The sequence below is a fragment of the Misgurnus anguillicaudatus genome, chromosome 5, assembly GCF_027580225.2.
Source record: "Misgurnus anguillicaudatus chromosome 5, ASM2758022v2, whole genome shotgun sequence".
NCBI classification, from domain to species: domain Eukaryota; kingdom Metazoa; phylum Chordata; class Actinopteri; order Cypriniformes; family Cobitidae; genus Misgurnus; species Misgurnus anguillicaudatus.
The window spans coordinates 7607855-7634518 of NC_073341.2; the positions used below are offsets into that span (position 1 = coordinate 7607855).

The following is a 26664-nucleotide window of genomic DNA, read 5'->3' on the forward strand; positions in this document are numbered from 1 at the left end:
TTTTGGAGTATTTTAAGTTGATTCTGCCATGATAAGGAGAAAACACGTCACAGCTTACATTAGCGACACAAGCAAAGATTAGTAGAAACGTGCAAAAGATGAAAAATGCCTATGTATGCAACTCACTCATCTCAATATGAGTGTATAATTAGTATATCATCATGCTGCTTGCTATGCAGTTACACATAGAGCAGTAATATTATTTTTATACAGAGATGGTACATACTGTAACCAATTCAATACTGTGAGTTAAAAATCCAAAATAAATCAAAACATAAACATTTTTAGTGGCAAAAATGTAGGCTAATAGTTCATAAATGTATTCAGGAATTGAATTTGTTAGTTTAGTGCAAGGTTTTAGTAGAAAAAGAGAAGGTTTAGAAAAGAGTTACCTACTGTTATAAAATAATGTTAAAAAGTATGTTATTTAGTGGAGAACTTTGCAGCAGTATTTTATTTATTCTTTTTTATTATATATATATATATATATTATATATATATATTATATATATATATATATATATATATATATATATATATATATATATATATATATATATATATATAATATTTTAATAAAAAAGTGTTTAAAAAATGTGTAAACAAATTGTTAAAAAAAGTTTATTGTAATAAACAACCTGCAGTTTTATGTTTGCATTTTCCCCTTACTGTACCGAAAATGAACCGAACAGTTGGTTCAAAACCGAGGTACGCACCGCGATTTTTGTGTACCGTTACACCCCTAATAGGGGCAAGTAAATAAGGATTTAGATGTCCAGTTTGCAATCGTGTTATTTACAGCATAAGATACCACAGAGCACGTCAAATATACCTTGTGTTTGTGTTTGGACATCGCGTCGTACTGTCTGACGAAAGCACAAAGAAATCACTCATGTCTGGAGAGAACTTTTAGTAAGGAGACAGGCACGAGTACATAAGGATTTAGATGTCATGTTTGCTGCACTCGTATAAAACAACTCAACACAGCAATATATGGAGAGATTGGATCAGGAATTGAGTGTCCATTGACTGTGGGCATGAGCAATGCATATGGATCGTCTCAGCTCTTTAATTAATCAATGGTGCCAGGGTGTGGCAATCTCAGCTCATTTGAGATAATGAGGTGACAGGAGAAAGACTATACCTCTTCTCCTTCTCATCTTCTCATACAGTTTCTACCGAATGAGAATATTTGTTTTCAGATTCACATTATTTAGACATTCCAAGCATTATGTGGGCATTTATATGTTGTTTGAATGACAAGTAATTTACAGTTAATTTTGTGACGTGTTTCCGAAAGGACTTCCTGAGGGAGAGAAAACAGAACCCACATTATGTTTATTTTCTTAATTTTGTAAAAAAGCACAACATTCTGTGTTATTTGGGAGTGGACACAAAAAATAGACACTTTAACATTTAAGTGATGTATAAATTATATTTGTATGTCCAAAATCACCAGAGTAATCCAAGTATCTTTGCGCAGTGATTGAAAAATAGAGTTTGTGTTCGACCCCAGAGAGTTAAAACACAGCATTACTTTATTTGAATAATAAAATAAAGCAAAACGATAAGACCTTAGATTTATTCCACAATGGTTCTGTAAACAAAAACAGATTAATAATCATGTTAATGCATGTGACAACAGCGTTACCTAATGCTATGTAACACTTGATGTTTTAAAACTTTGCCTATGATACTTGTTATCTTTGCAAATTAAACTAGGTGTTTTAACTAAACAAAAAATATTATAATATATGTCAATTTAAAGAATATTAATCTGTAGGACACTGCATTAGTGAATGACCCTGGCATTGGCTATGTTCAGCAAGCATTAAAGTTCTGTCCTAAACTTGACAGTGGTGTTCTTCATCTTTTGTTTGTAGACCTCATCAAACTCTTCATTTTGTGCCACAGTAAAGTGAGTTTTCCAGTCTCCAACTTTACCTTTGAACGCAAACAAAGAGAAGTGAATCAGCTGAAAGGCAGAACCGTCTGTTACAGTCAGACAAATGTAGATGATGTTATCTAACCTTTCCTCATGAAGGGTGAGATCTTGAAATCCATGACTGGGATTGTAGAATAATTGGTCATCTTGTTGTTTTTCATGGCATCAAAATGAACTCCTTTTGTTATTTTCTTTCTCTCCTCAGCCGGAGTTGATAATCCCAGGAAAGAGCACAAACGTTCCACCTCACGTTCTGTGTCCTGAGGAAATAATTTAACAAATTACACTTTAGACAGAGTCTGGAAAAGTAAAATATATTACTACAGTATATGTTAGAAACATACTTCAACCAAATCCTCATAGAACAGATACAGTAAGTTAGAATATGTCTGTTTCTTCTCCCACCATCCATTGACATGGTCATACCATGGACCAAACACCTCTGTGGGGTGAAATGCAGATGTTAAAACAATTTCTCTGTGACATTTTACTTGCACACTTCTCTTGAAAAATTAAGGGTCTTTATTCTCCTCATGTTTTTATAACTTTTTATATGTAAATCATGTCATTGCAATTTTAGAATGTCTTTAATTACTAACTGGACATTTTAATTGATTTGATTTAATAGACCCTTTTAGTGCCAAAGACACGATTACGTCATGTCGCTGACTGGAGGCAAAACAAAAGAAAAACTGGAGGCTACATGAGGAACACAAATTTCATCTTGTTATGTTAGTATAGGTTTCAATTTATATATATTAAATGATATATATATATTGCATTTCTACTGCCAGGGTGTGGTTTAATGCAATAAAACGAGCAGACTAGAAAGAAATGATCATCATAAGTACTCACGTTTGCAACACACACTTAATATAATGTACGTGTCCATTCAACACATAGACATCAACTGCTTTATAATCCCTCAGTTTCTCTTCATTATACATGCTAGGTTTCCTTATGAAATAGGTACAGATGTCAGGGCACTTAACTAGAGATAATCCTGTCACATCTTGAGTGAGCAAGGCAGAGCCGGCCCTAGACCTTTGGGGGCCCTAAGCAAAATTTGGTCGGGGGCCCCTTTGACCGTTTTAAGTAAGGCCTAAAGAAAAGCAATGACTACCTTATGACTATACTGCATATATTATATCTACTATGTTATTTTTTTTAAATGTGTCTATTAAATTATGTTTTAATTATTCTATGTATACTGTCTGTATGTTAAGGATCTTTTTTACATTGCTGGTCCTGAGTACGTATTTCGTTCTTATGTGGCAACATGTAGCCAACAGAATGACAATATAAGACCTTGGGGTGGTCCCGGACAGGGAATATCTTAAGACAGGACACGGCCTTAGTTTAACTAGAAAACATAACTAATTTTGACAAAAATGCCTTACTAAAAACATTCTTTGTGTGGATATTGAGGCAAAACAAAGGGCACTGGTGTATAATAACATATGTCAGTGCAAGCTTTTTTCAGTTTGGACAGCTCTTAGCCTACTTTTATTTTAGTCTAGGACTAGTTTAATTCCTGTCAGGGAAACTGCCCCCTTGAGTTCTTGATTTGAGTTCCATGTTTGATGTCTAACAAGAAAAATATGATACCACTGAACTGAATAGCAGTGCAGTGCAACAAACACACACTGAGGATCTTGCTGAATAAAAATTCTGATAAAGTGATTTTCACTGACCATCAAAGAAACATTTTTAATTGACACCAGAGTTTAAGAGGCACAAACAACAGCCTATTTATAATTTAAATTAAATAGAGTAAATAGAATAACATTAAAATAAAATATTATATAAAATAATAAATATAACACTTAAATGTTAAATTTTTTTAAATAAACAAAATTAACAATAATATCTAAAACACCACAAACAAGGTTAATAGTACCAAACATTCGCTATAACAACCGCCTCACTATATATTATCCTTACGTAAATAGCATAACAAAAGTTAATAGTCTTGTTTGAGATGAGCTAAATCTGACACAAACATAGGTTTGTGGATAATAACAATTAACTTGCAAATAATATTAATAACTGAAGATTAACAATTAACATTGCGTTCATAACATTAATCTAACAAAGCTGGCTACTGTATGTGGTATGCATTGCTATAGTTTAAATATTAAACACTGAACAGTGACATTATACACTTTTGCAAAGGCTAGCAGGTGGTTTAAAACGGTGCGCTGTCTGGGCATGTACCACGCATATGCGCATGAGTTTGTTTACTCTTACACATATATTTTTTTAAATTCAGACGTTTAACAATATAATTACACTAATGACATAAATATGTAGAAATGACAATGGCATACGTTAAATATAAGCGTAACAGAATTAATTTACCACGTTAAACCATTTAAATATTAATTCTTAAGCTTAATAAACCAATTCACGTTATGATGGCAAATATAAGAAAGAGAAGTCAAACAGAACACAGGTTTGGTCATTACCGAAGTCAAATAAGATCCACTTACTTCGCATTTACGCACAAACACACATTACATTAAAGAAATTGTGCTTAAAGCAACAGCAAAAGTTCGCGTCTGTATCAGCGATCCGGCTCAACCCAACTTTGCGTTCTGTGGGCGGGATGCTCGCCTGCACATAGATCGCGAGCACTGATTGGCTGCTGAGCTGAATGCTGTGTGTCAATCAATCTCGGCAAGAAAGAGATCTTATTAGGGAACTTTCATAATAACTATAATAACAAGTAACAGCCTTTTTAACATTGCCATAATAATAAATAATAAATAATGAATATTTATATTTATTTTTTGTTACTTTTGATGAATGATTTTTTCAACCACTAGCTAAGTGACTTTAGGTGGCCCTCTGCTGGCCACGAGGCCCTTTGCGATTGCAAATGTCGTTTAGTGGCTGGGCCGGCTCTGGAGCAAGGCCAGGCTACAATTATGAAAATGACAGAGATAATTGCATTTATTATAGCAAAATATGTAGGAGAGTATTGCTAGAATATGAATATATTGTATTGCAATATGTAGCGTTTAAGTATCAACATATCAATAAATCAAAACTAAACAAGAGGTTTATAGGTAAAAAGGTGCAATAACAGCACTGACTTAAGGTTACAATTGAAGTGATTACATTATAAATGCATGAACTAGTAAATAATACATGTATAATTAACTGTTTCCAATCTGTAAGAGATATTACCTGATAGGATAGAAAACAGAGAAGAAAGAAACTTTAGAAGGAAGAGAGGAACCATTGAGAACTGGCTCTGCCTGATGGCCTGAACCACAGAGCTCCGGTAAAGATGAAGAGCAAAGAGAATGAACAGAGCTCAATGAGACCAGCCCAAAGGAGGATAGGGGAAAATAAAAAAGCCAGAGCATATCCAAACATTGTTTTCTTTATCTCTTGACCATGTAACCAAACCCAGCATGATCACTATCTGCACCCCTGTGGGCTCAGGAATGCAAATGGTCATTTTCAATCATACAAAGACTGTGTTGGACACTTTTAAGCGCAGACCAGGAGAATTGGATTTCCTTGAGTTGTAGTCTTTTTGGTAAAAAGCGATCTTCAAATCTGAGTTCACCGCTCAGCGCTGCACTCATCAAGTCTAACTTACAGAAGAAAATACATAGCACTTATAGACATTTTTTAAGGGGCAGTACACACAAATGTTAACGAAGCACTGAACTTTAAATCAAGCATTAAAATAAAGTAACCCTTCCATTCCCAATCCTGGAGTATCACCAACCCTTTATTCCATCATCATTAAACACCATTCACCCAGCACCTTAAAACATACTTAAAATTGTCAGAAAGATTTTTGTGTGAACGCAAACATGTCATATAAATGTTCTGAGATTGCTCATGTAAAGGAGACCTAGTAACATTGCCATAACATTCACAGAAGGCATTCTGTGTGACCAAAAGACTAATACAATGGCGTACTGAAGATGTGCGTGTCATCGCAAACAGAAGTTCGGCTCTTTGACAGAAGTGCAGATTAACATTCATGACAAGACCAAAAGAACTCCTGGAACCAGTTTTCTCTTGGGCCGAGTACTAGGTATGCAACGAGATCTTGCGAGATTAAATATGTATCGCAAAATTAATTATGGCACGAGATTTCTCGGGGAGGTGAAATGCTGGCCGTTTCTCAAACAAAAGGCTGCATCCTTTGGAGATCGCATTTGTAGACTGCATACTTCATAAAGACTGTTTTATTACAGAATATTAACAATTATGAAGTTTACTATTATATTAAGTTAATCGTAAATGGTTGTAATATGCTTACAGTATGACTTGCAAATGTAATGCTCAGTTAACTGAAATAAACCAGGCTTGATGATGTATGCAGCCTGCATATGCGACCTTCGGAGGATGCAGCTTTCTGTTTGAGAAACGGTCACTGTCAGCATAAAGTCACGTTTTGGCTAAACCTTTTACAGAGCATGCATTATATACTGTCTTACTGCGTGTGCTTTTTTGTTTGGGTTTCCAATAATGTTCGTCTACGCGTTGCGATTGTCTGTTGATCAGTGTCAGATGTGTGTTAGCAGATTAAACCCTCACTCACGAGTTTACATGATTTTATCTTTGCATGTTCTTGATCTGGAATGAAAGTGGCTATATCATTTCTGTTGTTACGAATTCAACAAATATTAAAGATTTAAATGGATATAAACGTTGTTTGGTTAAAAGTAAGCGGCTAAAGTTTAGATTCTAAATTGAAAGTAACAAAAGCGGGTCCGTTAGCACCCCCTGCAGGCATTTGTTATAATACATAATGCTGGTTTTTATTACAAAGGCTACTTATTACTGTGTTTACTTGTTTTGATACTTTATTTAAACAATTGATTATTGCATCATCATTATTATGTAATTTTAAAGGTTATTGCTAAATTGGGTCTATTTTTATTACCAAAAATATCAAAATACTTCATTATCAATAAGCAAAATAATGGTTAGGGACAGTTCTTCATTAGTTAAAACATTTAAAAATAATCTGATTTCAGTTTTCCATTCATTTTTTTTTATCATTGAGGATTTCTTAAAAAATTAAAAAATCTCGTCTTGTTCTCGTGAACCCAATCTCGTGTCTCGTCTCATCTTGTAGATTAAGTGTCTCATAACACTCATACACATAGAACTTGCTTTGCCAACAAGCCACCGGGCTCACAACATTTCAGTGCATACTCAGCTACCAACCCCTGATGTGCCCATGGTCGAAGGAACCATCTGATGTACCATCAGTGTGGCACTAGTTCCAGGAGAGGGTCTGGGACTCAGCTAATCATCACCAGCAGGGGGCTGTCAGGCACCAACAGCACACAGCGGATGTTCAAAGCTCAGAAACACCAACATACTAGGTAGAAGACAAGGTCTGGCTCTCCACCCAAAACATTTGCCTGCACCTCCCCTGTAAAAAGCTGAGTCCCAAGTACATCGGACCCTTCGTCATTGTCCAGGAGGTCAATCCAGTAGCCTATAAACTCCAACTACCATCACACTACCGGATCCACCCTGTCTTCCACTATTCACAACTTAACAGCCATTTCACTCACCTGTCTCTTCCTCTCCTTTAACAGAAGCTGGTGAAGAAGCCCCCCTCTCGAAGAGGACATCTATGTTTACACGGTTAGTAGCATCCTGGACTCCAGGTGCCGTGGTGGAACCATTGAATATTGTTGACTAGGAGGGATTCGGCCCAAAGGAGCATTCCTGGGTCCCACGCAATGACATCTGAAGATATCTACCTATTCGGAACCACGATAACAGGTTTTATGCTTGATGGATTAGGCATTTCCCTGGTTTATCGAGAAAATCAGAAAACGGTAACAGCTGTTCAAAACCTCCCAAGGCTGCCCGTCATGATTCAAGGAGTGGGCAGAGGGGTCAGTGAGACTATTAACCGCAACATGGATAACATCACGAAGAAGCTCACGACTTTGGAAAAAAAGCGACTCTCAACGCAATCCCACATCCCACGCCTTCGCCGCTTTGTACCACCAGTCTGACAGGCGGGTCTGTGACCAGCGAAAATGGCTGCAGGGCTGGATGGTTGCCTGCATGTGCTGGACTACCTTCATTCCCCACTCACCTCCACTGTTGCAAGTCTTGTGATTTCATGTTGTATTGATTATGTGCTTATGTTGCTAAGGTGTTTTTCCTGTTCCCACACTGTACTCCCCACAGGAACATAGTTTGGGGGTTGCTTTTTTTCTTCTCACCTCCCTCATGTTATGCTGTATTTTTTCCTACACATCCTGTCTTCCTGTCCACCCCCTTGTCATATTGTATGTATGGACAGGTTGATCGCTATTTTCACTGATCCTGTGACCAGTGACAATAAAGTTCCAAGTCAAGTCAAAGTCAATCTTGGGCCGGAACTGCTTAGGGAATTCCACACTATCCACTCCAAAAAGCCTGCTCCCCATGGCAGAGGTAGCCCAGTCTCAGTGGCCCTCAGGAGTGGACCATGGGGGGTACAGTAACAGAGTCTCCCTTATTCACCATCCCCGATCTGCTTCACCTGAGTTCTAATCCTGACCTGCCCTCCATCATCACCACGCATTTTTAAATTACTGCACAACACTCACTCTCTGCCTGGTCTCGTTAATGCAAGCATGTTTCATTACTGCTTTATCTACCAAATTTTTTGGTCTATAAGCTGCATTTTTTCATAACTTGGCTGGTGCTGCGTCTTATAGTCAGGTGTGCCTTGTAAGTCAGTATGAATTAATTTTGACATTTATGAGGCAAGAGACAGCATTACCGTCTACAACCGCAAGAGTCCGACATATGCTGCTTCTGTATTTATGTAATTCAATGAATTCTGTAATGTGGAATGACGAGTATGCGAACTTCACGCTAGTTAGCTTGTTCTGTTAATTCTGTTATGCTATGGTTTATCGTTTAAATAACTGATAATATTACTTTAACGTACAGACATCTATTCAGCCTGCAGTTCTCTCTGCTATTGTTTAGTTAAATAACTTGTCTTTCCAGATTAAATGTCTGTTCTTCGGCTTGGACTTTATGTGAAATCATTTTCTTAATAAACGCGACGTATAGTTCACTGTGACTTACATATGTTATTTTGTCTTAATGAATGATTTTTGAATAATGCGGCTTGTACTCCGGTGCGGCTTACAGTCCGGAAAGTATGGTAATTCCATTCAAATCCCCACTGTTGTCATCGTGTGTCTGCATTGTGTGAATACACGCACATATTCCAGAAAATCACTGGCCGTGTGATCCCGGTTGCATTTTCCATGTATTTTCCATAATCTCTGTCTCACCCAGAATATTTCATTTTCATAAAAATGGGTTCACACCTTAGGCTTGACATTTACCTTTGGCACAGACACTTGGCTGAAATATAAACAAATGGCCACCAACTCATACAATAGAATAAAAGGCACCAGGGCCACAGTTACCTGCCAATTTCTTTTATATTAAGATGAGACAGAAACTTGGTTTTGCTCTCAAACATGATTAACATATACACAATAAGAAACAGACATGACTTAAAATTATTTTCCCACAAATAGTAAACCTTTACAATAAGGTTAATGCATTAGCTAACATTAACTAACAAGGAACAATACTTCTGCAGCATGTGTTCATTTTAGCATTTACTCATACATTTATAAAATGAAAAGTTGTTCATATTTGTTAACATTAGTTAAAGCAACATGAACTAACATGAATAATTCTGATGGCATTAAAAAAAATTAATACATTTTGGAAAACTATTCTTTTCATTGTTAGCTAATGTATTTTCTAATGTTAACAAATACAACCTTATTGTAAGGTATTACCAAACAAACTTACAAAACTAACATAGCTAGCTAGCATAGTGAAACTGTCAGCGGTCTTTCTGCCTAAAACTAAACTCCACCCACAAAAACAGCACAATGTTTACTAATTAAAAAAGGGTCTGACCAATTTAATTCAGTTGTATTTTACTTTTACAATTGTTTTACTTACTTTTTCCTTCCATAAATTTCTGTAAATGGTTGTTCCAGTCTCCCGGTTCAGGCTGTAACTTGACCATGCGATCAAAATGAAAATAGGAAACGGCATTGTCCTTTGCATTACGAGCTACATACACAACCTGGAATAAATGACAATAAATGATGACATATGATGATACAGGACGATTCATAATAGATTATATACACAATAAATTCACACAATAATAACACTTAACACACAATTTATATTGAATACTTTTTGCTGTGTCACCTTCATATAAATATAAGGTTGCATGCAGTGTAATAAACAGTATAAGATCATGTATAGTATGTATGTTTATATGTAACTAAACATCAATTAATGCCAGTTAAATGTCTTTACAACTACTTTTTTACTCAGTTACATTTTAGTTGCAGTTAGGTTCAAGCAATATTTTAAAAACATAACAACAAACATTTTTAACATTTTACCACAACAAAATCTTTAAAAATATGTAACCAAAATATTTTCTTGGATTACCAAACATTACCAGTTCCTAAAAGTAAGTTTTTTGTACAAACTAAAATGAAACACTTTGGAATTTTCAAAATACCTCTTTGGTAGGTTTTCTGTCAGTAGCATTGAAATGTCAATCGGCTATAGCATAACTGAACAGACAAAACAGCAATGTTGTTCATGAAAGCCTTCACATTTTGATAAAATTGTAGTGTAATGTTTTATATATTTTTTTAATTGTGCAACAAAGCAAACTTAGAAAGAGTTTAAAGGGTCAAATACTGACATTATTGAAGTACAGAGCAAAGATCAGTAAATTTATTTTTAATGCAAAAACATAAAATTATCTGTATTAGTCTTTCTCAATGGGGTTGTTCAGAAGGCAACGGGGGATGGGGTGGTTGCTGAAAGCAAGATTTTTGGAAGGGGCATTGAGGTGTTCTTTGGAGTTGTTTGCAAGTTTACAAAAATCAAGGCAAAATTTTACTAAACTTGAAATACTGCAACCATGTGCGCAACCGCAGTGGACCAGAGAACACGTACCAGCCAACTTTTTACAACCACATCCACTATTCTTGTCTATATTCTCCGATTTGTTACTTACATTTGAGTGAACTAGCATTCAGCCAATCACTAGTGAGCGTATGAAGCAATTACTTCTCAAAGTAGCAAAGGCATTTAAAAACAGATGACACAAGGTGCCTTAGTAAATGGCCTGTATTATGTGAAATCAGTTACTTCATTATTCAAGTATTGCTCTCCTCAGTTGTATTTAGGTCACAGGAACAGTACTACAGAACTCAACCAGGGCCCGCTGTCTACAATGAACTCTGCCCAGCACCCACTGTCTACCCTTTTGCCCCGAGCTTCTACACTCCCCTGAATTTCCCCAAGGAATTTTGGCCACCTGAACTGCCTGCACCTCCCTGACTCCCAGTGCGGGCTGCACCTTACTGGTCCTTAGTTCAAACTGCACCAAACAAATTTGGTCCAATCTAGTCTTTGCATTGTTGAGTCATCTGTGTAACTTTGTGTGTGTGTTTGCTAGTTTGTTGCATATTCAAAAAATGTATTAAAACTTCATACTCGTTTAACCCTGTAAAACCCTCGGTTGTAATATTACAACATCAGTTTAAAATCTAATAAAGTATACCTGTACATATTTTTTTGTCTTTAAAACCATATTTACACAAGTACAAAGTCCTAATGTTTACCCTGCAATGATTCTGAATGGTAGACTTTGTAAATAGGTTTGTTTTCCTGGCCATGAAATTACAAAACCTTTTTTACTGGATTAAAGGGCGTTTTGCAGGTAAAATTTTTCAAAGAATTTGTGCAATTTGCTTGTTGATAATAAACATTAAAACTGTTATCCATTGTATTTTATGTTGTTGGGTATCACAAAACCCGAAAAGTATGAAAAAGTACAGCGGTTTGCAATGATTCTCCTTTCCCCCACAACGCACTGTATGACGTCACGCTGGGGAGAGAATTTACAAAAGCCGCCTTGAGAGCATTGAGAATGACTATAGAAAGATGAGTAAAGTACAGTTCTGATAGCGCAGATTTTAGATAGATAGATAGATAGACAGAGAGATAGATAGATAGATAGATAGATAGATAGATAGATAGATAGATAGATAGATAGATAGATAGATAGATAGATAGATAGATAGATAGATAGATAGATAGATAGATGGATAGGCTAGTATAGAGAGATAGGCAGACAGCCAGATTGTCATGGGCTTACCAGATCTTTTGTACTAGACTCAGGTCTGAGTGTATCTGGCAAGACCATGACAGTACTATGTTCTGTGTGGGAACATGTGGAGTCATATAGTATGTGTGGCTTCCACGTGTTCCCAGTGTTTTGTGGCTGTCATGGTCTTGCCTGACCTTGGTTATTATCCAGGTCGAATGTTAGAGGGCAAGGCTATGGCAGCATTGTGTTTACGTGGGAACACGTGTGTTTTCACATCATGTATGTGTGACACGTGTTCCCAGTGTCTTGTAACTTTTACCCTACTCCCTTATGTACTCGTGTCTTACGTGATTAATTATGTTCACCTGTTCCCCATTGATGTGCTGTCTTTATAATGCCCTCGCATTCTCTGTGTTGTGCGCGTGCGTTGTTGAATTTCAGTGTTCATGTTCTCCGTGTGCCTGAGTTCTGTTCCAGTGTTTTTGTGTTCTATCACAGTATTATTTCATCCTCTGTTTTACCCCCACGTGGGGTTTTTTATGTTCTGTTTAAATAAAGTCATAGTTTATTTTTGTACATCCTTTGCGTTTGGGTTCTTCTTTAGTTATCATTATTCGGTGTATCCCACCGTGACACAGATAGCATAACGTTAGCATATCTTCGTGTGAAAAGTAAACAAACAATTAACATACTCGTGCATGCTGGCTTGAGGGGGTCCATGATCCTGCCTGAAATGGATGTAACTTTATGCGATCTTCAGCACAAACGGTTTTGGCAGCATGTCTCTAATCCTGGAAGCTGAGTGAGGCACGTCACATCTGTTCGCGGGGACCAGCGACCCAAACGCACTCACTTTCTTACAGCCAGTAGCGGAATGGCAATCGGGAGAGTCGGGACTTTCCCGGTGGGCCGATCTGATAATAGTTATACATTTCGAGTTAACACCGTCTGGCGGCGTGATGTGCGGCCGGTTCCCGCAGCCCGCTGGTCAAACTGTGCAGCCTCTCTGGCTCTGCTCAACAAAGTATATAAAAGTGCTCAACCTGTTCGGCAGGTCCAAACATGTACAGGATTTATAAAAATACGGTGATCAATGAGCGGTTCCTCCTCAAATGGCATAGCCTGTCGTGATGCAAAAAGCCCCCGAACGCCTGTTTATTACAGTATGTATGCGGTCGGATCCGAGTATGCTGCAGCTGCTGACTGCTGCTGCATAAAATGATTGTGTGATTCGTTATAATCGCATAAACAATATAACAAAGCATCCTTTTATTTCACAAAACAATATATTTGAGATATTATTTGATAGACTAGTAAGTGTGGATTAAGGATGTATAAAAATCTCTAGCCTGGTGGTCAGGACATGAATGGATCAAATCAGCAGATTTGCGAAGTTTTATTTATCTCCACATATATCATAAATAAAAATTAGCATGGTAACTTTGCAGTATAACACATTATATATTTACTACAATGTATATATGATTTCCAAATTATATACGTAAGTATTAAACAGCAATAAATGTCTCATCTATCTCAATGGCTCTGGCTGAGTCTTTCTCCACTTCTCCCCAACGTGACGTCATCACAGATTTGCGTAAAAAACCGTTAATACCAAAAACGTAAAAAAAGTGGTCTTTAAGACAATTTTTGAGACATTTTAAAAATTATACACATATCTTGTGTGATTTATGTACCCATTAATCGACAGTGGTGGTTAACCTGCAACACGCACTTTAAATAAATCAACAATCACCTAAGTAAAATGCCTAAAATATTTTTTCTGTAATTAGTTATGTGTCTGGATCATGCAGATTTTAAGATACAGCTGAATTTTTGATTATATTAGATTTTGAGCTTGTTATGTCAATGTTGTAATTTTACAACGTTTGGTCTGAAGGGTAGCAAAATGTCCCTGTGCACCTTGCATATTACATGAATTTGCTGTACTTCTAAACTGCTAAAATTTTTCTTTTTTAATCATTTTTTTGTGGCAATAAAATATAATGTTGATGTTAAATGTCTATTTTAAGTTTTAAGAGCATTAAATACGTTTATAGGAAATAAATAATTTATTAGAGAATTTGAAAGTATTGGCAATACTTTCAATATTTGAAACTATCTGTATCTTAGTGTTTATAAAGTATTCTTTGCTGGTCCTGGGCTTTGTTTGCTCAAATATCTATTTGCTGCATCAGGGCCAGGTGATAATATTCTGGAATGTGGGGTGAGGGATATAGGTGATATTTGTCACGGCTAGTCCGTGTCATGTTTTGTGTATTGCACTGATCCGTCTCACCTGGACTCTCATTGACTCATTAAGCCAATACACCACACCTGTCTTATGTTTAATTGTCTTTGTATTTATATGCCTTGTTTCTGTCACACCGGTTGCCGGTAGATTGTCATTGTCGTTACTCTCATGTCTGTTCCCTGTTTTGGATGTTCCTGTGTTTGGTTACCTGTTACTCCTTGTGTTATTATTTCCAGTTTTATCATTAAATGTTATTTATATTTTGAACTCCAAGCCTCACGTCCACAAAGGCAATTACCCACGTCTGCAACAAGGTGAAGCTCAGCCCTGCGTTCCAGTTAGCTTACTTCCCTTAGTCTCGTTCACTTGGATGTACGTCATTGCTTACGTTGTACGAGTGCCCACTACTGCTGAAACACTTGAAGGAGGTTCAAATGGATCGCCCTTAGCCCTTGATCACATAGAAAGTTGAGACCGCCCCCTCCATGTGCAAAGCGCGAGTTGGTGAAGTGACGTCACAATCGTGATGCATTGTGGGATATGGAGCTGCCTGAAGTGTACATATGATGTAGACTCGCTCCCTTGGTCAAAATTGAGGGAGCGAGGGTCTGTCCATACAAACTTCCCTCGTCCACTAGACAAAGTGGAACGCACTTCAAAATGGCGACAGGGATTCCCCCGTGGGGAAGTGTTTAGGGAAGTTCGCGAGTGCGTGTCTAAAACTGGATTGAAACGCACCCCAGGAGAGCAAACATTCACTTCAAGGGACCTTCATCTGCATGTTCCAGATGTGTTAAGGACCTTCTGCACCGGCTACAGGACCGCGTCTGCATGTTCCAGGTCACGAGGATCCTCTCGTTGCTTCCCGGAGATCAGCATTTTCACAGCACTTTGTGTCCAAGGCTGTTGAACTGAAGCTGACTTGTTGCTCATTCAACTGCACAGAACGTAAATATCACATAACCAAACCTCTTTGCTAAAGTCTTGGCATAATCACAGTTTGAGCTATATGTAAGCTGATTGTGATTTCAAAATGTTGAGCAGGTTAGGGGAGGCAAGGAGAGCATTCTACTTCCTATTTCTCACTAGGAAAAAAAGGATAATGGAGGATCACAGTGACATCACACAATTCTCATACTGTGAGATTCTCACATTGTGAGTAATATGCAAGATCATTGTGAATTCAGAATGTTGAGTTCATGGTATGAGTGCACAAAGAGTGTGCCATGACCTCACATAGTTACCATAGTATGAGCTCAATATGAGCTCACTGTGACCTCACATTGTGACAATGGTATGAGTGGACTCACAACACTCACAATGTGAGGTCATGGTACACTCAGTGTGTGCTCATACAATGGTCATAAAGTGAGGACAGGGTACACTCACAGTAACCTCATACTATGGTCATGATGTGAGGTCATGGGACACTAACTGTGTGCTTATTCCATGTTCATAATGTAAGGGCACGGCACACTTATTCCGTCATAGCAGGACAGCACAGGAAACATTGGAAACAATGGAAACATTGGCCCAAGAGTAGAATGTCACCCTTATCTGTAATTTCTTAAAAATATTATAGGAATGATCATATGATCAAATTTAGGAAACTTTCTACACAGTATTTTATACAGCCATATACATGGTAATGTACATACCATTTAAATGTCAACAACAATTTCAACAACAAGGTTATGGGATCAAGAAGCCTGTAAATAAAGTTTCTAGAAAGATCACACAGATTGGAGATAAAAGTCACCGGGATTCACAAATTTGTAAAGCATTGTGGCCTAGCGGTTAGAGGGTCAGACTTGTTTGTAACCTAGAGGTTGGTGGTTTGTGTGTGCTCATGACTTGCAGAGGATAGGTTCTTTACTCAGTGGATGGATTAAATGCAGAGACAATCGTGTCACTCTCAGTTTTTCTTTTATTGGCTGAATATAATTTGCAATTAAATGCTGATGTCTCTGTGACATGTTTCCAATTAGCAAACCTTGTATTAGCTCTCAAAGCGACATCTGGTACTTTGTATATCATGTGCTTCATGGGTAGAATGAGCACACACTGAGTATGCAGTGTGGTTACATTTTGTGAACCACAAATTGTGACCACATTACGAGGATCTTGTGAGCTCATGGTGACTTCACTAAGAGATCAAATTGTTACCTGGGTATGCAGCTCACTCATCTCAATATGAATGAGCTGCATACCAGTGTATAATGAAGTAAATCTAATATATCTAGTATATCTAGCCAAGTTTAAGGCCCCTGCATTAGGCTATAGGCCTATGTGATTCCATGCAGAACTCGCTCTTTAAAGTGATAGTAGCCCCTATTTTTCTGATCCCAAAAAAATTATCCAATTTATGACCCATTGAACCATTATTAAATGAGATCCAGTGTGGAGATGAGCAGAAACAGTTGGCTTGCATGAAAATCCAAGAATTATCACTAAAAATATATTTTTTATTGAATTTCGAATTATTAGTAGAGCTACTTGCATTCATTTCGGGGTACCCAAAATTTTAAGTGATTGCCCAGAGAGCTACCAGGAATTTTGAAATTTTGCGAGCCCTGTAATAATATATTAACAAAAGAAGGAAAATAATATTATTATCCATGACATTTTTAAGTTAATTATCATATGTTCAGGAAAGATGTTTAGCTCTTTTTTGCTGGTGGGCAAAAAGAGGCCTAGAAAATGGATGGGTGCTGGCCTAAAAAAAGATTGAGAACCACTGATCTCTAGAGTAACTTTCTGAGACAAGACACGTCTTAATCAACTATTTAGTTATGATAAAAAACATATGAGTACTGTTTCTGCATTATTATTTATTAAAATATGTATTTAAAGTTGTATTGAAGGGATTGTCCCAACTTACTTACTTACTCTTAATGTAATTCAAAACCCCTACTGCTAGTTAATCTTTAGCATACTACTACATCTTCAAATTGATACAGTGATAGTACAGTGATAGTACACAATCTAAAAATTAACAAATACATGATATACTACAGTATACCTTTGAGTTCTGTTCCCAAAAGGACTTAGGCACCAGCTGAACAGGTAGATGAGTTTTGATGAGGCGAGGAGAAGTTTTCAGATTATCTGCCAGCTCTGTCCCTGAAATTTAACATTTAAAGATTTTACATTAAATCTTTTGTCCAAAGTAACTGGCACACACTAGACCAGGGTTCCTCAAATCTTACCCTAAAGGTCCAGAGCACTGCAGAGTTTAGCTCCAACCCTAATCACCTGTGATTTTCTAGTGATCATGAAGACCTTGATTAGCTTGTGCAGGTGTGTTTGATCAAGGTTGGAACTAAACTCTGCAGGCTCTGGACCTCCAGGGTAAGATTTGGAGAAGGGGGCACTAGACCATTGGTCGCCCACACGTCTATCGCAATCGTCCTGTTGATCTTTAAGACTAACCTTGTTGATCTTGTAAGAGAAAAAAATAAGTATGTCTAGGAATCACGAGCCAGGACAATTCCCAGCAGCCTAGCAATTAATTTGCCTTGCGACCAGTCAGCCACTTTATTGCTTTTATGTATCAAAGTAAAATTATCCCAATTCAGACTTCAATAGAAAAGGCACCACACCCCTGCAATCGTATAGTGTGGATGTTTACCAATGTTATAATTTGACAGGAATATTTTTGCACGACACAACAATGTGATTTTTTTCCATAATTTACATACACATAAGATAAAAAAACACATAAGAACCTTGCTTTGTGCACTGTTTGTAAATGTTTTTTCAACAAGATAAAAACATGAAACTGTAAGGGTTTTGTCTTGTGTTTTGTTTGTTTTGTTATCAGGTCTTTTATTTTGAAATCCAGTTCTGTTCAGTCTTTTATTTTGATTTCTGGTCATGCTTCACTTACCACTTCCTGTGTATCTGTATAAAGCCACTTCCTACTCATCATATCACTGCAAAGTATTGAATGTGTTTAGCTGCATTACCGAGCCAGTGTTCTTCACATATTGTAGCCTTGTGAATGAGACATGCTTTTAACCTACGACCGCTAGGCACTTTTGGAAAATCACTTACAAACCCAAATATCTTCGAGTTGCACTGCTTTTTTAACTACACACATGAGTCGCTCAAACCGGCATTACCGGAATGTATCTGCCGTTGGCCTCTCACCGTCTCCCTGAGAAAGCGGAGGAGAAAGCGGGTTAACCGTGAAGGTTTACATCATGAAGCTGAAAGCTCATCTGCTGGCAAACTTTCTCTCGGATCCTCCCTATGAACCAAGGCACGGTGGCTATGCGCTCTGGCACCCGCTGGATATGGCTTACCGGTGCCTTCTTCATGTTTTGCCCTCACACCCAAGCCTTGCTTCCCGTGCCGGCCTCCACCAAATTGGTCTCGGCTCCTGTTGTCAGGGAGTTACTCACAGGAATCTACATGCGCTGAAGAGAGTGTCCTTATCCCCTGTTACAATCTCCTCACTAAAGATGGCATTATTAAATTCCCGTTTGTTGGTGAATAAGACTTTTTTATTGAACTACTTATACTCTTCTTACAACCTGGATTTTATCTTTATCATATGTGATCTAAAGCCATTTTCTGAATTGACCCCTGTTGACTGTAAATTTTTTAACTCGCCTCGTCCGAGGGGATGCAGACGTGTCATACTTACCATTCTAAAGAGTTCTCTCTCTGCACGCTGTCGTTTGATTCCAGTAATGATCTTTACCAGCTTTGAAGCTTAGATACTTTATTTAGACTGGAATGGTCTGGTTTGTCTAGGGGTGATTTATCGTCCTCACAACATGATCTCACAAAGTTCCGTGGGATGGTCACGGAGTTTTGTGCTCGTTTTTCCGTGGCATTCTCACGGATCTCCGCATTTTTCCGTGGCCCTGCTGCGGACTGTCTTTTTCCGTGGCATTCTCACGGATTGGTTACTCAACTGCTTTTTCCTATTTACAAAAAAAGTCATGTTAAAGGGGGATTGCCGGACAGCAAACGTGAACATTAAAGTCACCCACCAATAAGAAGTGATCATAATTTGTAACAATATAGTTCAGTGAGGTGCTGTATAAAGTCCGTGGTCGAGTGTGGAGGACCAACCTGATCTCACGAATTTCCGTGGCATAGTCACGGAATTTTGTGCTCATTTTTCCGTGGCATTCTCACGGATCTCCGCATTTTCCCGTGGCCCTGCTACGGACTGTCTTTTTCCGTGGCATTCTCACGGATTAGTTACTAAACTTTTTTGTCCTATTTTCTTACCATTTTCGCTTCGGTTTAGGGTTAGATTTGAGCCGTTTCTCAATATGCGTTCTTGTCATCAGTCGCGGCCCAAGTACTGTTCCAATTCAAAGTTCGCACGAAGCCCAAGTTCACATAAAATCCCCGGATGTGTTCTTGATCCGCCCATTTTATCGAGGATGCATCAGAGGAGACTTGTGTGGACTTATGACAGCGAAGTTCGTCATAATGCATTTCGCGTCAGGAGTTCATTCTTCCGAGTCTGAACTTGCAAGTTCGAACTACGAAGGACACAGGTCCGAGTTTGGCGTACTTGGTATTAAGAAACGGCTTTGGTGTTTGTGTTATTATGTCACTTTAACTATTGGTTTATACTATTTTTTCTGATTTATTCGTTTTTTATTTTCTAAACTTTAAACAATTGTCGCCTGGCATTGGGGTTAGAGTTATTGGTTAGGGATGTCATTTCATGTAAATCTGACCCTAAACCGAAGCAAAAATGGTAAGAAAATAAGACAAAACAGTTGAGTAACTAATCCGTGAGAATGCCACGGAAAAAGAGTCTGTAGCATGGCCACGGGAAAATGCGGAGATCCGTGAGAATGCCACGGAAAAATGAGCACAAAATTCCGTGACTATGACACGGAAATTCGTGAGATCAGGTTGGTCCTCCACACTCGACCACGGACTTTATACAGCACCTCACTGAACTATATTGTTACAAATTATGATCACTTCTTATTGGTGGGTGACTTTAATGTTCACGTTTGCTGTCCGTCAATCCCCCTTTAACATGACTTTTTGTGTACCTTCCTGTTTGGATTTATGTTTATTAAATGTTGTACTTGGATCCTCTGCCTTTGCTTGCTTAATGCAAGATCAAAGTTGAAAAGTGAGTAGTTACATGTAATGGGATTATGTTATACAATTACAAAATTAATGTTAATTCAACTTTCTATTGTCCTTAAAGGCAATTATTTATGTAGACAGCAGTATACGTACAAATATAGCAACAAAACACACAGTTTTTATTTAGTTGTATTACTGAGGTAAAATGTGTAAATCTATTAGTTACTAAAGCAATTACATTTCCGAAGTAACTTTCCTCACACTGAATGTATGTGAGATTCTTTATGTTGTGTGACTGTGGAATTTCTTTGAATTGCCATGAATTTAATTCCACTTTCTGTCTTTCCAATTCAAATGTAACTTCCTGTAGGGCAGGGTCAATTCAATTCAAATTAAAATTCATGAATTGAATGGAGGCCAATTCTGAATTGTGCACAAGCCTGGTTTTGTCACACAATTTTGACAGACAATTTTTACATAGAACGCTCGCTGAATGACAGAAAGCTGTAATGCACTTATGATGCCTTTATTTTATACCTTCTGGTTCCGTCGCTCTCGAGATTACTCGCTGCCTATAAGACAGGCTAGTTTTACAGATTATTCCATAGTTACCTGGATGATCAGCAACTGTTTATGTTTTATAACCCCCCCCACACACACACACACACACACACAAAGAAGACAACAGAAGTTGTAACATCCTGCCCCATAAAAATACTCTACAAAGGTCCACTTAGACAAATTTACAGTCAGACAGTACCTTTATTTTTTTACTAGCCATTTTATTTACCATTTTAAAATTTTAACTCAGTAACTTATTGTACTCAGCATAGCTTTAATTTTTATCCTATGAATATGGCTTTTTTCATTAGCTTTCTCATTCTGTATAAGCTGAACTGCAATTATATTGGGTTAATGTTCATAAGTTTAGCTAAATTAGCTAGAATATTTGTTATGTAATGAGAAATATTTTAAGAGGGACCTTGGAGACATAAAATTAAAAGGCACATTTGTCTAGTAACTTTACATGGACCAGTACATCTGTTTTAGGAAAACCACATGCTACCAAAAAAGGGGTAAAACTAAAAACCTGAATGATGATGGACAATTAACTGCACCCGTTGACTTCTGTAGTGGTTTTGTGGTCACCATCATTTATCAAAATATATTTTTTGTGTGTTCAACAGAATAAAGAAACTCATACAGGTTTAGAACAACATGAGGATGAGAAAATATTTTTATTTTCCCTTTAACTTGTAAAGTGAATTATACTGTGATCTCTGACCTGTTGGAATAAATTGAAAGCATGACTCCAGGAATGGCACCCTCGTGTAGATCGGCTGTGAAGTCTGGCGATCTGGATCATCATTACCAAAATACAGAAGGTCCAATATATAAGAAACCCAGGTGGTACCTAGTGGAACAAGAGAGAGAGAGAGAGAGAGAGAGAGAGAGAGAGAGAAAGTCTTGAGAATCTGATAGTCATACCTGTTATAAACCTCTTGACGTGCACTAGCTCGGGGGCGGGCTGACGTCAGTTTTTTAATGCTGCTTACAATATAGCCTACTGTCTACAAACATTAATAATATTAAAGGACAAGTTCGGTATTTTACACTTAAAGCCCTGTTTTCAGATTGTTTATGGTGAAATGGAACGGTTTTGACTGAAATTTCGACATATGCGGCTGCCCTGAGAATTTTCGGGTGTTTGTGTTTCGCCTCACACCTCTACAATGGGTTTAATGGTGCACTGGGACAATCCTTCCTAAAATGCATTAAACTTTCGTTTACAAAGACGTGAAACTCACCGAGTGGTCAGGGGTGTTCACTGATATGCTCACATAAAAATCACTGCAAAAGATGCTTTCCAACAGCTGTTTTAGCATTCGTTGTTAACTTGTGGACCTTTTTTTCCAAACGCCTCACACCCGTACATTCTTCCGCTTAAAGCTTGAATAATAGACACTCCAGCCCAGGTGGTGGCGCTAATCCTCCATTGCCAATTGCAAGAATAGAAACAAAGTTCCCGGCGCGGAGTAATACCGTACCTAACAGCACATCTAATACAAGTCAATGGAGTTGGCAAAAACTACGATAAAACCTGTTGGAATGCGTATTTTGAAATAATCTGAAAACAGGGCTTTAAGTGTAAAATACCGAACTTGTCCTTTAACATTACTATACATCGTTTAAAAGGTCTACGGGTTTAGCATCAGTGTCTGGTCTCTGTTTTGAGATACAGATGCTCTAGCAATCATAAATGTAGTATTTTGTTACAGAAGTCCAGATGACAGCATGCAAAAATAAACGCGACTTCTTACCTTTGTGTTGATATAACGATCGCAAATAGATTCCAGTCTTTTTTTAGATGTGTGAATAACTCATGAAAGCCGTCTTATAGAATACATCCAATGACCATTTTGTCCACAAATGCGTATAACCCGTGAAATATAGATATATTGTCCATTGTTTACATCAGATTTCGCATGAATATATATAATAGAATATAATATACAATCTGAGGACTATTTACATCGTAACACTGTATATGAGATTACACTCACCTTCAAACCAGCGTTCAAACTTTGTTTCTGAAAGTAGGCGGGAGTATAATACATAATATCCAAACAGCGCTGTCAAAAACCGTAACGCCATTTGACTCGCTTGTTCCTCCAATGACTTCATGGAAAATATTGATAGACAGACCGTGTAGCCAATTAGATAACGAATCCAATCATCTTTGTGTGATGTTTTATTTTCTGGTGTGGAAACTGTATTTAATATGCTAACATAAGGATAAATAATAAGAAGAACGAACGTGTATGCATGTAAACAAAAGTGTTTTATGTTGGGGCTGACTGGCACTTAGAAAAGGCACTAGTCTTACAAAAACCCTTTCAAGAACCAAATTTTTGGGCTTATTGACCTCAAACGTGAAACATAACTTCTTTAGACGTGTGGCTTTGGCATCATTGCATTTCTAGGCTTCACACACATATTCATCATTAAGATTTTTAGTATTAAAAAGATGTTAAATGAAGCTCAAAGTGTCTTCTTTCTAATAATACCATAGCTTATGCCTATACTAAAACCCTTTTAGTGAAAGTAGGTATTTCCTGGGTTTGGGCCAGAGTGAGGGTGCTTTTCAATGGGAAAGGAAAGCTTACGGACTACTGTGTGGAATGTTTAATGATTCTGTCGATGTAACTTGGCAGGGATACTTATATTAACTCATTCACCGCCATTGACGAGTTATCTCGTCATTTATGAGTTCATATTTAACTAATAAATATGCCTTTTTGGACGAAATTCAAAGTGAAAGTGTAATACCGCCAAATCGAATTTATCAAAAACGGAAGTTAAAAAGAGTTAACGATTTTTTTTAACTGCCTTTATGTTTGATAGTCATTCTGAGTCTGATCTCTAACATAAATTCCTTTACAAAAACACGATTTTTTAAGCTTTTTGCTCAAAATGTTGTATTTTTGAAGAGAAATATCCATATTTCAGTGGTTAAATTAAGTAGAAAAATATATAATGAAACGTTTTTCCCCATTTTGTTTGTTTGTTTGTTTGTTTATTGTTTGTTTGAAAGCAGAGGGTGTGTTCTTTAACTTTATATAGTTTCTATGTTTATATATTTATAGAAAATGATTTTTCCTGCAAGGAATTTTGTGAAAATTTTGTTAAAATCACAAAAATTCAGGTGGGCAACTTTTCTCAAAAAGGCTGGCGGTGAACGAGTTAAAGAATTGGACTATTAAAAACTATACTAAACATGACAGCAAAGTGGCCATGTATGTGCCGTGTGTTCATTTGTTCTGTAAAGATTGCGGTTGCACGCAGACAGAGCATTTGCTGAACACAAGTAAAGCTACAGCATAACAACAGTAACAGAATCACTGCCTAACAACTTCAGGTCTTTAGACGGTTTTTAGCAGTAACAACATAAATATATGGCTTTCGTGGAACAAACTCCAAAAAGAATCAACAAAAGAGTCATTTTAGAGAACTTTTTTCTGATAACAAGCTAAATAAACAACACGTAGATTAGCTTAGTTCTAAATATAACTGAAGCATATTCCAAACTTCATATCAAATAGCGGTAATCCATGATCGCCGTCTTCCCTAATCTTTAGGAAACTAAAACACTTGTTATTTTCAACGAGGTATTTGTTCAAGAGTTCAGTTTAGCAACTAGTCAGACCATTAAACAGAGACTGGAAGTAAAGTTCTGTTCAGATGCTTAATCGCGTCACTGCACGTGCGTCCAATGAAACCGTATTTTTAATTAAAGCATTTTAATATAGTCTGGAAATATATACACCTATTTATACAGTATCTCTTGGTTCAAACATCTAAAGATCTTTTAAATCAGATGGAAATTAATGACTGGGGTGAGTCCTGAAATCTATAAACAACATTCATAAATATGTGCCCTTTATGTCCAGGTGGGTGATGGCCATATGGCAGGTGGTGGAAATGGCATCATCTGTTGATCAGTTGAGACGATACATAGCATGATATAGACTGGTGCAAAACCAATGAGAGAAGATGATTGGACAAACACTTTCTGGTCATAAGACTTCAACAGAATTTTTTTTAGATTATTATTAAATACTAAGGTGCTCTAGAGTGTTTTAGGTTTGATGTAAGCCCTTAAGCTACAGCGCTCTAGGATTTTTTGTTGCATTAGTCAGAAGATTAGCCGTATACTAAGCACAATTACTTCAGCTACACTAAATAATTTCATTCAGTACAGTACACTCACCTGCTTTAGGGTAAGTGGCGATTAGGATGTCATCTGGTCTCGCTTGGAAGTTCTTCACATTTTCCCAATTGTCAGTAAAGTAGTGGGACATAGAAATGCCCTCAAAATCAAATAGTTCAGGCCGAGGTGGCATCAGCTGTAATAAAAGGAAACTAATTAGATCAGTTTCAATTAATAATCAATTAATGAATTATCACTGACAAAAACTAGGTGTGTTTTGATCTGACAATAAAAAAATATTAAATCTATTATACACCATTTAATAATTGATTAACTCTTTCCCTGCCATTGATGAATATTCTTAACACTTTCCTGCCAAAGACAAGTTTTTATGTCAATCCATATTTCCGTTATTATGCACTAGTTGGCACTCTTACCCACCATATAAAACAAAAGAAGATAGGATGAAACCTTGTTTGTCTGTTTATTTAAAAACAGAGGGTCTGTTCTTTCGTTTGATATATTGTATGTTTGTATATTTAAAGAAGAACATTTCCGTAAGGCATTAAACTTTTGTGAAAATCATAATAAATGCTGACGCTGACTGGCAACTTTCAAAAATTAGTTAATAAGCAGGTCATGCATCAAGTTTTTAGTATGTTTTGAAAAAAATATAAGGAGCTCAGCAGCTAAACACAACCTCCATCAAAAATTATATAATGATATTAACCAAATCCTTTAATGTGTGTTTCAGTTTCTTCATTTTTACATTCTGACCTTCATCATTTTCAACATTTCTAATATTTTACAACTGTTTACTCTGTCTTGTCCAAAAAAGTGGCATTTTTGGCCAAAAATGCTTTCAATGCGCTTAGAGGGTTTTGCAGAGAAAGACAGTCAAGTTTATTAAAGGGATACTCTCCCTTATGTATTTACTCTCAGGCCATCTGATATATTGGTGACATTTTTCCTTCAGTAGAAAAATAAAGAAACCCCAGTGTTCTGTGATTCATATAATGCAGGTTAAAGGCGCAAAAGAGGATGTTTCCGCCGACTGAGAATTCAAAGCCCGTTACTGAGTTTTTTAAATAAGTGCATGAGTAAGAACAGCCTCCCTCCTTCACAGCTCATCTAGAAAACGCCTTCCAAAACTCGTGCACGAGTATTTGAACACGAGTGTTTGTTTACCACTAGCATATGCTGTGTCGCGTCAGTGGATTCATTACGTGAAATGATATGATAATAAACACATAAGAAGTAAAGTTAGATCAGTTGACGCTACTCCCATTTCAACAAGCATGTAGCAGACTGGTCACTGCCTTACAACTACAGTACAAGAACAATGTCGATATACCTGAATAACAGTACAACAATAATTATTCCACAAAGAATGAAGAATTTTTGCGAACTGCGCGTCTGTCTTGACACCTCTCTCTCCCTTCATTGCTCTCTAGCGTTGAAATGTTTCTCCAATAATGACTCTGGTTAGATTACGTTCTTCTGACAAT

The 26664-nt window shown here is 37.2% G+C and overlaps 1 protein-coding gene across 1 annotated transcript in view; it reads right to left on the minus strand.

Moving 5' to 3' along the window:
* Positions 1-1566: 1566 nt before the first annotated feature.
* Positions 1567-26664, minus strand: part of LOC129414910 (cytosolic sulfotransferase 3) — a 31292-nt gene continuing 6194 nt past the window's right edge. Inside the window, exons 2-8 of the mRNA XM_055169027.2 lie at positions 25217-25352; positions 21731-21859; positions 17393-17493; positions 9932-10058; positions 2290-2387; positions 2031-2205; positions 1567-1944 (exon numbers count right to left, since the gene is read on the minus strand). Coding sequence (XP_055025002.1) covers positions 1832-1944; positions 2031-2205; positions 2290-2387; positions 9932-10058; positions 17393-17493; positions 21731-21859; positions 25217-25352 — 879 coding nt within the window. The 3' untranslated portion in view covers positions 1567-1831. The remainder of the gene's footprint in view (positions 1945-2030; positions 2206-2289; positions 2388-9931; positions 10059-17392; positions 17494-21730; positions 21860-25216; positions 25353-26664) is intronic.